Source organism: Mauremys mutica, chromosome 15, assembly GCF_020497125.1.
Source record: "Mauremys mutica isolate MM-2020 ecotype Southern chromosome 15, ASM2049712v1, whole genome shotgun sequence".
In the NCBI taxonomy this organism is placed as follows: domain Eukaryota; kingdom Metazoa; phylum Chordata; order Testudines; family Geoemydidae; genus Mauremys; species Mauremys mutica.
Genome location: NC_059086.1, coordinates 38,098,774 through 38,111,000, shown reverse-complemented (window position 1 = coordinate 38,111,000; position 12,227 = coordinate 38,098,774). Strand labels below are relative to the sequence as shown.

The 12,227-nt window shown below is 67.3% G+C and overlaps 1 protein-coding gene across 1 annotated transcript; it reads right to left on the bottom strand.

The window, feature by feature from the left end:
• Window positions 1–680: 680 nt before the first annotated feature.
• LOC123349834 (WD repeat-containing protein 13-like) lies at window positions 681–11,711 on the bottom strand. The gene is given in 11 exon segments (XM_044988059.1): window positions 681–893; window positions 1,289–1,407; window positions 1,773–1,914; window positions 1,997–2,177; window positions 2,799–3,106; window positions 3,433–3,563; window positions 4,633–4,742; window positions 4,929–5,093; window positions 5,096–5,171; window positions 5,734–5,817; window positions 11,592–11,711. Coding segments are annotated over 11 exon segments (1,566 nt in total). The 5' UTR covers window positions 11,657–11,711; the 3' UTR covers window positions 681–708.
• Window positions 11,712–12,227: the final 516 nt, after the last annotated feature.

Below are 12,227 nucleotides of genomic sequence, written 5' to 3'. Positions count from 1 at the left end.
CTAATAACGCTTGGTCTCTGCTAGCGCTTTCCAGCACCAGCTCTCACGTCCTGTCAGTATCGTTCGCCCTCTACTACTGATGGGGAAACTGAGGCACAGGGACTTAGAACCAGGCACGGAACCCAGGCGTCCTGCTGTCTAGGCCGGAGGCTCCGTGGCAGCCGTGACCCAAAGGGACATGCCAGCAGCGTACCCCTGGGGAGTGAGGGCAGCCCCAGGGAACCGACTCCGAGAGGCTGCCTCTGCCTGCGTGTACCGCGGCTATGGCTGGGGGGGCACACGCAGAGCCCCCCACCCCAGGGATCTGGGCAAAGCCAGCAGCGTCAAGCAGGGCTGTAGGTCAACCTGTCCCTGTAACATTCCCCCCCTGGAAATAATGTAACCCCTTGCCAGCAGGGGGGCCAGTAGCTCTGGGTCCTGCCCCAGTCACACCAGCAGCCTGAGGCTCCCACCCCGGCCAGAGAACCCAGGCGTCCTGGCTCACAGGAGGAGGGAGGAAGCGGGTGAAGCACAGGGGGGGCCCCACCCCCAGGGAGAAGACACGACAGGGGGCAAAGACCACAAAGGGTTACATGGGGTCAGAGGGCAGCTAGGCCCCTCAGCCGCCAGGGCCAGGGAGCCCGGCTCAGAGGGGAGCGGGGGGGTGGGTCGGGGGGCCGGGAGCCCGGCTCAGAGGGGAGCGGGGGGTGGGTCGGGGGGCCGGGAGCCCTATTTCTGCTCGCGGCGCCAGACGATGACCATGCCCTTGGCGTCGCTGGAGGCCAGCAGGCTCTCGTCGCAGTTGAAGCTGACGCCCAGCACGGCGGCGCTGTGCCCCTGCAGCTTGTTCACGATGGCCCGGCTGGCGCGCTCCACGTCGAAGAAGTAGACGCACATGTCCTCGCTGCCTGTCACTGCAAGGGGGCGGAGTCAGGGGCGGGGCTTGGAACCCGAGGGGCAGAGTTGGGGGGCCTCAGCCCTGAGAACCCCAGGGTGGGGCAGGGCCTTGGCAGGCAGATCCCTTTAGGGGTGGAGTCAAGGGCGGAGCCAGGGCACCAAGCCCCCTGGGGGGAGGAGCCTGCCCCAGGAACCCCATGGAGGAGCAGAGCCTGGGGTTCTGGGGGTCAGACCCAAGGGGACTGATCCACCCAACCCCACCCCAGAGGATTCTGGGAGGGAGCTGAGCAGCAAGCTTGAGAAACCATGGGCTGGCTCTGGCGCCCCAGGGGATTGTGGGGGTGAGGGGCCAGGGACCAAGCAGAGGGGGCTGCCCCATGGGCCCCTGCCAGTGTGTGTGGGGGGCTCTTACCCACGCAGGCCCCCTGGCGGAAGGACATGAGGGGGCAGAAGATGCTGCGCACGGGGTGGGAGCCCTGCTGGATCTGGAAACTCCTCTTCAGCTGCAGGGTCCCCTCGTTGTCCACCACCCTGTGGGCAAAGCGGGTGTGAGCTGGGGCAGGCCCCCCAACTGAGCCTCCCTGCCCCACCCACGGGTGCCCGGCCCTGACTGCCAGGGAAAGCACCCACCGCCCTGCCCATGGCACCCCCTGGCACACAGCCCTGCCCCATGGCACTCCCCAGCCCTGACTGCCAGGGAAAGCACCCCCTGGCATGCCCCGGCACCCAGCCCTGACTGCCAGGAGAGAGCACCCCCACCCTGCCCAGGGGACCTGCCCTGCCCCACGGCATGCCCCGGTGCCTGAACGTGACTGCCAGGAGAGAGCGCCCCCACCCTTCTCCTGGGGACCTCCTGGGGCCTGGCCCTGCCCCATGGCACCCCCCAGAGCCCTCACCGGTACAGGAGCAGCTTGTTGAGGCAGGCGTTGATGAGCAGCGAGGGGTCGCGGGCCTCCCGGCTGACCCAGGAGCGGGCCGAGATGCTGGTGATGGAGCTCCCCTCCTGCACCACCAGCCGCTTGGCCTTGGTCAGCTTCCCTGTGGGGTGGGGGCAGAGGCGGCGGTTAGGGCGGGGGGGCGAGGGGAGCCCAGCCCCCCGCCCGCCCAGGGGGCGGCTCACCCGTGGCCATGTCGAAGAGGAAGGAGAAGACGCTGCCGCGGTCGTCGCCGGCCCAGAGCAGGCGGCCGGGGGCGTCGAAGGAGAGCGCCAGCACCCGGCCCGTCAGCTTGCTCGACCCGCCCTTCACCTTCTTCCCCGTCGAGATGTTCACCACGTGCAGGTTGTGCTTCCCGTTCCCCACCTGCGGGGGAGCCGCCGAGCCGACAGCCCCCCCCCCCCCCCGGCCCCAGCCGGCTCCCCACGGGGAGGGGCTGATGGGCCGCAAGACGCAGCAGAGCAGCTCGGCGCCGACGGGGTTGGGCTGGGAGGGCAGTTTGGGGGGCTTGGGGGCCGGCTGGGGGGCCGGGGTTCGGGGGCTGGCTGGGGAGCCGGGGGGACAGGTGGGCAGGCGCTGGGGGGGCCGGTTGGGGGGCAGGCGGGGGCTCACCACGGTGAGGTTGTTGTTCATGGGCTGGAAGACGCAGCAGAGCAGCTCGGCGCCGTCGGGGTCGGGCTGGGGGTCGGGTTAGGGGGCCGGGGGGCCGGTTGGGGGGCAGGCGGGGGCTCACCACGGTGAGGTTGTTGTTCATGGGCTGGAAGACGCAGCAGAGCAGCTCGGCGCCGTCGGGGTCGGGCTGGGGGTCGGGTTAGGGGGCCGGGTGCGGGGGCGGGGGGGCCGGGGGGGGGCCAGGCAGTGGCTCACCACGGTGAGGTTGTTGTTCATGGGCTGGAAGACGCAGTAGAGCAGCTCGGCGCCGTCGGGGTCGGGCTGGGGGTCGGGTTAGGGGGCCGGGGGGCCGGTTGGGGGCAGGCGGGGGCTCACCACGGTGAGGTTGTTGTTCATGGGCTGGAAGACGCAGCAGAGCAGCTCGGCGCCGTCGGGGTCGGGGATCTGGCGGATGCACTTGCCCTCGCCGGCGGCCCAGATGCGCATGGTGCCGTCCAGCGAGGTGGAGACCAGCACGTCGTTGGAGAGGGACCAGGCGAAGTCGGAGACGCCGCGGCTGTGGCCCCGCAGCACCCGCAGCACGGCGGGCGGGGCGGGCGCCAGCTGGCACACCGAGATGGTGCCGTCCAGCGAGCAGCAGGCCAGCAGGTGCTTGTCGTCGTTGGCAAACTGCACCTTGGGCACTGGGGGGGCGGGGGCGTGAGTGGGGGCACCGGGGCATTGTCACCTCCCACGTGGCACCCCCAGCGCCCCCTGCCCCGAGGCACTGTCCCCCCCCCCGGGAGCTTTCCCCCCCTTCCGGTATTTCCAGCCCCATCTGCCCCACACAGGCCGTCCCTAGGCCCGGCTCCTCACACCACATCCCCCCCAATCAGACGCCTGCCCTGGCCACATGGCATGACCCTAAGTGTCCCCCACTTCCAGTCCCCTCCCACTCCATGGGCGGGTCTCGTCTCGCTCTGGGGGGCCCCTGCCCTGAAGGGGGTGTGGGTACCAGCTCCCCCCTCACCGGCCTCGTCGACGTGCTGGTCGAAGACGTGGTACATGCCGGCGAAGGCGTAGTTCTCGCTCAGCGTCGTGTCCCCGGCCATGGCCCGGCTGGCCTCCGCCACCGACGTGGGCACCACGCTGCCAGGGGGTCTGGGGGGGGGGTCAGAACCGCCACTGAGAACCCAGGAGTCCTGGCTCCCGCCCCACCCCCAAACCGCATGCTCTAACTGCTACACCAGGGGCAGGCAAACTACAGCCCGGGGAGCAGGGTCTGGGGCTCGCCCTGCTCTGGCGCCCCGGCCGGGAACCGCAGCTAATGGGAGCTGCAGAGGCGGCGCCTGCGGACGGAGCAGCGTGTGGAGCCCCCTGGCTGCCCGTGTGCGTAGGAGCCGGAGGAGGGACGTGCCGCTGCTTCCGGGAGCTGACTGAGGTGAGCGCCTCCCGGAGCCTGCACCCCGGAGCCCCTCCTGCCCCAGCTCCTGCCCTTGAACCCCTCAGTGCCAGCCCAGAGCCCCCTCCTGCACCCCTAAGCCCTCATCCCCAGCCCCACCCCAGAGCCCTCACCCCAACCCCCAACTTCAGGAGCATTCATGGCCCACCATACAATTTCCATACTCAGATGTGGCCCTCGGGCCAAAACGTTCCCCCCCACCCCCCTTGCGCTATACCCTACTCTCTTCCCAGCGCTGGGGAGAGAACCCAGGAGTCCTGGCATAGCTCTGTGCGTCAGGGCTAAAGATCCCCCCTTCCACCTCCCCAGTGCCAAACCCCGGACTCCTGGGTTCTCTCCCCGGATCGGGGAGGGGAGTGGGGGCTAGTGGTTAGAGCAGAGGGCTGGGGGCCAGGACTCCTGGGTTCTCCCCTGCTCTGGGAGAGGAGTGGGGTGTAGCGATTAGTGTGTGGGGCGGGGGCTAGACCAGGATGGGCCCTCTAGCTATCACCAGGAGAGCTCGGTGGTGCAGAGAACCCAGGAGTCCGGCTGCCCCAAGCCCAGCTCCAGCTGGGGGGCAAAGGCAGGGGCCCTGCCACAGGCTGGGAGCAGAGCCCAGGTCCAGGGCCGTGGTGCCACCTGGCTGGGCAGGGCTGCCGGGGGCTGCAGAAGCCGGGCAGTATCATGGCAGATTCTGGGGGTTGTCACGGCAGAGCCCCGGAGAGACATGGGGGTGCAGCCATGGGCACCGCCCCCGGAGCACCCCCATCCCTGCACCCCGTCACTCACCGCTCGTCGTACGCCGCACGGTTCATCTGCGCCTGCAGCTGGTAGGAGCCGCGGCTGACGGAGCGGCGATGGCCACGGGCCCCCAACGCTCGGGCATCATCCTCAAAGTCCTAGGGGAAGATGGACAGGTCACTCGGATGACGCGCCCCAGAGGTGGCTGCACCTTAGTGCTGGGTGAGCCACCCCCGTGCAGCGTTATGTGCGGCTGTTCCCCAGCTGCCCTGCCCCAGAGGTGGCTGCATCTCAGCGCTGGCTGAGCCACCCCCGTGTGACGTTACGCGTGGCCTCTCCCGTACCTCCATGCGGTCCAGGGTGGTGCGGCTGCTGCGGACGATGCTGTTGCTGTAGGCGCGGAAGCTGCTCTGCTCGGAGAGGGGCCCGTAGCGCTGCGCCAGGAGCTGTGCGCGCAGCCGCAGGTACAGCTTGCGGGCGCCGGGGTCGTGCCCGGCCTTGGCGTTCTCCCCCGCAGCAGCTGGCTGCGCCGCCGGATGTACTGGGTGCGGAACTGCGGGGAGCCGGGCGTGCGGTAGGCGTTGTACCTGCGTGAGAGCACCCCCCTGTGACCCCCGGCACGGCACCCCCCCAGGGGAGAGCCCCCTGTGACCCCCGGCACAGCACCCCCCCAGGGGAGAGCCCCCTGCCCAGCCCCCCTGTGAGCTCCAGCACAGCACTCCCCAGGGGAGAGCCCCCCTGTAGCCCCCAGCCCCCCTGTGACCCCCAGCAAAGTGCCCCCCAGGGGAGAGCCCCCTGCCCAGCCCCCCTGTGAGCTCCAGCACAGCACCCCCCAGGGGAGAGCCCCCCTGTAACCCTCAGACCCCCCCGTGACCCACAGCACAGCGCCCCCCAGGGGAGAGCCCCCTGCCCAGCGCCCCCCAGGGGAGAGCCCCCCTGTGACCCCCAGCACGGCACCCCCTGCCCAGTCCCCCCATGAGCTCCAGCACAGCACCCCCTAGGGGAGAGCCCCCCTGTGCCCCTCAGCCCCCGCGTGACCCCCAGCACTGCGCCCCCCAGGGGAGAGCCCCCTGCCCAGCCCCCCTGTGACCCCCAGCACCTGACCTTGACTGCCAGGGGCGAGGGCCCCCACTGAGCCCCCCGCCTCACCTCGCGTCCACTGCCAGCACCTGTTGCCACACTGCGGCCATGCCAGTCCCGGCCGGTGCCTCGGGGGAGCTGGCCAGGGGGAGCCTGGGGGGGCAAAGGGGGGCACAGTCAGTGGGGGGGGGGCAGCCAGCCCTGGGGCTCCCCCACCCCCGGCACAGCGGGGGCTTCACCCCCTCCCTGCCCCCTCGGGGTCCCAGCCCCCCGGCAGCGCTGCAGCGGGGTGGGGGCAGGAGTATTATGGGTTGGCTCAGGTTGTTGCTATGGAGCGGGGGGGGGGCTCATGGCAGATTGAGCTGCAGCCCCCCCGGGGGGGCCTGTTGCGAGCCCCCCCATTGCAATCCGGGGGGCGGGGCCGCTGCGATGCAAACCCGCGGGGGGGGGGTCGGTACCGGGGGCGGGTCCCCGCCTCCGTCCCGGGGCCGGCGGCAGCGGCTGGGGGCGGATGCGGCCACGGAGCCCGCCCCGGACCGAGCCGCATGCGCCAGGGTGTGCGGGGGGGGGGGGGGGGGCGTTATCAACCAATAGTGCAGCGGCCCCCTCCCCCCCCGCACCCAGGCACCAGCCCCCCTGCCACCAGCCCCCCCCCCGCACCCAGGCACCAGCCCCCCTGCCACCAGCCCCCCCCCCCGCACCAGCCCCCCCCCCGCACCCAGGCACCAGCCCCCCTGCCACCAGCCCCCCCCCCGCACCCAGCACCAGCCCAGCCCCCCTGCCCCCAGCCCCCCCCCCCGCACCAGCCCCCCCCCACGCGCCCAGGCACCAGCCCCCCCCGCCCCAACCCACCCAGGCACCAGCCCCCCTGCCACCAGCCCCCCCCCGCACCCAGGCACCAGTCCCCCCCACCCCAACCCACCCAGGCACCAGCCCCCCCCCGCACCCAGGCACCAGCCCCCCCCGCCCCAACCCCCCCTGCCACCAGCCCCCCCACCCCCCCCAGGAACCAGCCCCCCCCACGCACCCAGGCACCAGCCCCCCCCGCCCCAACCCTCCCAGGCACCAGCCCCCCCTGCCACCAGCCCCCCCCACGCACCCAGGCACCAGCCCCCCCGCCACCAGCCCCCCCCCACGCACCCAGGCACCAGCCCCCCCCGCCCCACCCCACCCAGCCACCACCCCCCCCCCGCACCCAGGCACCAGCCCCCCTGCCACCAGCCCCCCCCCCACGCACCCAGGCACCAGCCCCCACCGCCCCAACCCACCCAGCCACCAGCCCCCCCCCCGCACCCCGGCACCAGCCCCCCTGCCACCACCCCCCCCCCCCACGCACCCAGGCACCAGCCCCCCCCCACCCCAACCCACCCAGGCACCAGCCCCCCTGCCACCAGCCCCCCCCACGCACCCAGGCACCAGCCCCCCTGCCACCAGCCCCCCCCCACGCACCCAGGCACCAGCCCCCCTCCCATGCATCCAGGCACCAGCCCCACTGCAACCAGCCCCACCCTGATCCAGGCACCCGCCCCCCTGCAACCAGCCCCACCCCCACGCACCCGCCACCCTGCAACCAGACACACCCAACCATCCCCCCTCCACGCACCCGTCCCCCCGCAACCAGCCCCCCCCCCACGCACCCAGGCACCAGCCCCCCCCACCCCAACCCACCCAGGCACCAGCCCCCCTCCCGCACTCAGGCACCAGCCCCCCCCCGCACCCAGGCACCAGCCCCCCCGCAACCAGCCCCCCCCCAAACCCAGGCACCAGCCCCCCCGCAACCAGCGCCCCCCGAACCCAGGCACCAGCCCCCCTGCCACCAGCCCCCCCCCCGCACCCAGGCACCAGCCCCCCTGCAAGCAGCCCCCCCCCCCGCACCCAGGCACCAGCCCCCCCGCAACCAGCCCCCCCCCGCACCCAGGCACCAGCCCCCCTGCAACCAGCCCCCCCACACACACCCAGGCACCAGCCCCCCTCCCATGCATCCAGGCACCAGCCCCACTGCAACCAGCCCCACCCTGATCCAGGCACCAGCCCCCCTGCAACCAGCCCCACCCCACGCACCGCCCCCCCTGCAACCAGCCCCCCCCCACGCACCCAGGCACCAGCCCCCCCCACCCCAACCCACCCAGGAACCAACCCCCCCGCAACCAGCCCCCCCCGCACCCAGGCACCAGCCCCCTCGCAACCAGTCCCCCCCCAAACCCAGGCACCAGCCCCCCCGCAACCAGCCCCCCCCCGCACCCAGGCACCAGCCCCCTGCAACCAGCCCCCCCACACACACCCAGCCACCAGCCCCCCCGCCATGCATCCAGGCACCAGCCCCACTGCAACCAGCCCCACCCTGATCCAGGCACCAGCCTCCCCTCCCACGCACCCAAGCACCAGCCCCCCTGCAACCAGCCCCCCTACCCCGCAACCAGGCACCAGCCCCCCTACCCCCGCACCAGTTCCCCCTCCCCCCTGAGGCACCAGCCTGCCCCGTCTCCCCCCCACAGGGTGACCAGACAGCAAGTGCAAAAAATCGGGACGGGGTGGGGGGTAACAGGAGCCTATATAAGAAAAAAAAAAAATCAGCCTGTCCCTATAAAATCTGGTCACTCCCCCCCCCTGCAACCAGCCCCCCCTGCACCCAGGCACCAGCTCCTCCCCCTCCCCCCATGCAGCCAGCCCCCCCTCCCCGCACCCAGGTAGCAGCCTCTCCCCCTCCCCTCCATGCAACCAGCCCACCTCCCCTCTGCACCCAACCCCCCACACCGCAGGCACCAGCCCCCCCCTGCAACTAGCCCCCTCCCTGCAACACCAGGCACCAGCCCCCCAGGGGGCTGAAGAAATCTCCCAGCCACTGGTGAAAACATCTGCACCTCCCGGCTGGAGCAGGAGCAGGAGCAGGAGCAGGAGCAGGGGGAAGCTGCAAACTGGGCCCTGGGCTGCCACCAGGGCACCCTGCAAAGCAGCCGGGGCTGATGGCCAGCAGCCGGGCCCCAGAACAGAGCCTGCCCCACCAGCTTGATCTCCTGCTTTGACAGGTGGGGGGAACCGGTTTGGTGGAGAGGGGGGACGCGGGGACACATCACCCCACACTGCGGAGGCTGGAAGAGACACGAAGTCGGGAAAGCAACTGAAATCCTGCTCTGTGGATGAGCTTTCCCGAGGGGCCGCCTAGCCGAACGTCTCCGTTACTGAGGGACCATCTACGCCCATTGCTCTAGCCGCTCAGTATAGCTTGGGATGAATGATGTACCCCAAAAGCTGGAGGCTAATATTTTCACTGGCTCGTTCCATTGATTAACCATCAGTCGGGATACTGCAGATGATGGACTAGGTGTATTTTATGACTTGCAAACCCCATTTTGGGATCCTTGAAGCATCATACCCAGATGTACAGGAACACTTTCTGTAACCTGGGAAGATCCTTTTAAACATTAGCTTGAAGAAATAATTTTATACAGGTCGACGTATGAAGGGGGCACACATGTGATTTGTATCTCTGGCCCAGAAATACCTTGCAACGCCGGCTACAACTGTGCCAGGCGAACGCCTGTTCTCTCACTTTCCGGTGCCAGTGTAAATAAGAAGCAGGCAGCATGATCGCCCATAAGTGTAAACACACTAGTTCGTCTTTGCGATTGGCTGAACGAGAAGTAGGACTGAGTGGACTTGCAGGTGCTAAAGTTTTAGATTGCTTTGGTTTTGAGTGCAGCTATGTAACAATTTTGTTGTTGTTTTTTTACACTTGTAAGTTGCACCTGCAGGATAAAGGGATTGCCCTACAGCACTGGGCTGAGGTGAACTGAAAAAAAATATTATTTCTCTTGTTTAGGGTGACCAGACAGCAAATGGGAAAAATTGGGACGGGGTAAATAGGAGCCTATATAAGAAAAAGACCCAGAAATTGGGACTGTCCCTATAAAATTGGGACCTCTGATCACCCTACTCTTGTTTATCTTTTTTACAGTGCAACTATGTGTAATCAAAACTACTGCTGCAAAGTGAGTACGGTAAACTTTGTATTCTGCATGGTAATTGAAATCAATATGTTTGAAAATATGGGAAAGCATCAAGAAATACTGATCAATGTAAATTGGTGGTCTGGTATTGGTTTAACAGTGCGAGTAAAAGTGTGATTAATCGCGACTATTTTTTAAATCTAGTTAATTTGTTTTGCGTTAATCACTTGCCGTTAACCGCAGTGAATTGACAGCGTCCCACATGACAGTCTGATAAGTAAGCTGGAGAAATGCTGCCTTGGCAGAATTACCATTAAGCGGATACAGAATTGGTTAAATAACCACAAGCAAAGAGTAACTGTTCATGGACTGATGTCGGATTGGAAGGAGGTCTCAGGTGAGGATCCACAGGGATCTGTTCTGGATCCGGTGGAGGTAGGTATACAGAGCAGACTGATCCAGTTTACAGACGGCACAAAGCGAGGGGGGGTTGCCAACACTTTGGAGGACAGAGCTGAAAATCAGAGGGATCTTGATAAACTGGAGAACTCGGCTGTAGCCAACAAAATGAAATTCAACAAAGACCAACGTAAGGGGCAAGAAAAACCCAGTGCGCCAGACAGACCGGGGGAGAACTGGCCAGGCAGCAGCGCTGCTGGGAAGGAGTGGGGAGTTGTGGTGGATCACAACCTCGACAGGAGTCAGCACCGCGATGCTGTTGGGGAAAAAGAGCACATGCAATTTTCGGCTGCATTAACAGAGGCGTGGCTGCAGGTCCCAGGATAGGCCTCAGCTAGAGGACAGTGTCCAGTTTTGGTCACCAGTGCACAGAAAGGATGTGGAGACACTGGGTAGGATCCAGAGGCGAGCGACAAAGCCGATCAAAGGGGTGGGACATCGGCCACGTAAGCAAAGGCTGCAGGAACTGGGAACGCTCAGTTTGGAAGAGAGATTAAGGGGGGACGTGTGAGTGATCTTCGACTACTCGAAAGGCTGCCATAGAAAAGATGGAGACGGGTGGGTCTCTCTTGCCCCAGAGGGCGGGACAGGAGGCCGTGGGGTCAAACTACAGCACAGCAGATTGAGATTAAATCTCAGGGAAAAGTTCTGAACGGGAAGAGCAGCAGGACGATGGAACTGGGGCCTCGGGAGGTCGTGGAAGCTCCTTCGCTGGAGGGTTTCGAGCAGAGGCCGGAGCCACCTGTCTGGGACGGTTTAAATCCTGCAGCGTGGTAGGGGGTCAGACTAGGTCCCCCTTGCGGTCCCTTCTCACCCCACGGGTCATAGACTCTCAGGGTTGGAAGGGACCTCAGGACGTATCTAGTCCAACCCCCTGCTCAAAGCAGGACCAATCCCCAACTATTTTTTTGGCACCAGATCCCTAAATGGCCCCCTCAAGGATTGAACTCACAGCCCTGGGTTTAGCAGGCCAACACTCACACCACTGAGCTATCCCCCACCCAGAGTCAAGGAACCTATAATCCCCCACCTCATGCACAGCCCCCATTGCACCCCAAATACCATCTTCCACCCCAATGCACAGCCCCATCGCCACCCCAGCCCCATGGCACCTCGGTAGCTTTTGGGTTCACCATGAAAAATGCCCTGCACAATCCAAGGGGATCCGCTCGCACTGCAGCGGTGGTAGGGCTCTTACCCTGTGGTCTCTCCCCGGCTCTGGGAGGGGGATGGGGTCTGGTGGTTGGGGGGGGGGGTGCTGGGTCCTAGGAGTGGGGAGGGAGCCAGGACTCCTGGGTTCTCAGGAGGGGGGGGGGGGCGCAGGACTCCTGGGTTCTCAGGGTGGGGTGAGGGGAGCCAGGACTCCTGGGTTCCCGGGGGGGAGGGGGCAGCGCAGGACTCCTGGGTTCCCGAGGGGGAGGGAGCGGCGCAGGACTCCTGGGTTCCCGAGGGGGGGGGGAAGGGAGCGGCGCAGGACTCCTGGGTTCTCGGGGGGGGGGGGGCTGCCTGTCCCCCTCTTACTGGAATCTCCTCCAGGCGGGGGGGTCCCGGCTGCTGGCGCTCAGTGATCGGCCCTTCCGGGCCATGGCGGCTCCTCCCCAACTCGCACCTGGGGGCAGGTGCTTTATAGCCGGGGGCGGGGCCAACACCTGCGGCTCACCTGGATCCCGCCCCCTCCCCTCCCCTCCCCGTGGGCTGGGGGGAGGGGCTATGAGCCGGGACTCCTGGGTTCTCTCCGGGCCGGGGGCGGGTCCTGACTCCCTCCACCCACCCCCTGCGCTCAGTGAATTTGGAGCCTCCCAACCTGGCCAGTTGCTCCCCCTCGCCTCCTGCCTCTCCTAAGATGGCGGCCTCAGGCTCCTGCCCTATGCCAACATGGCGGCCCCCATGGTTCCAAGATGGCCGCCCCCACCTGGACACACCCCTTCCCGTTGTTCCTAGATGGCTGCCCCCTGCTACCTCCGTTTCAAGATGGCCGCCCCCATGTCCCCCGGCTCCAACATGGCGGCCACCCTCAAAGGGGCCGCCTTGTGGCCGGCTCCTTGGGGCTCCGGGGCGGGGCCTTCCCTGAGGGAACTCCCCTGCTGATTGGCTTCTTCGGAGGCCCTGGGCGGGACCTTCCCTGAGGGAACTCCCCTGCTGATTGGCTCCTTCGGA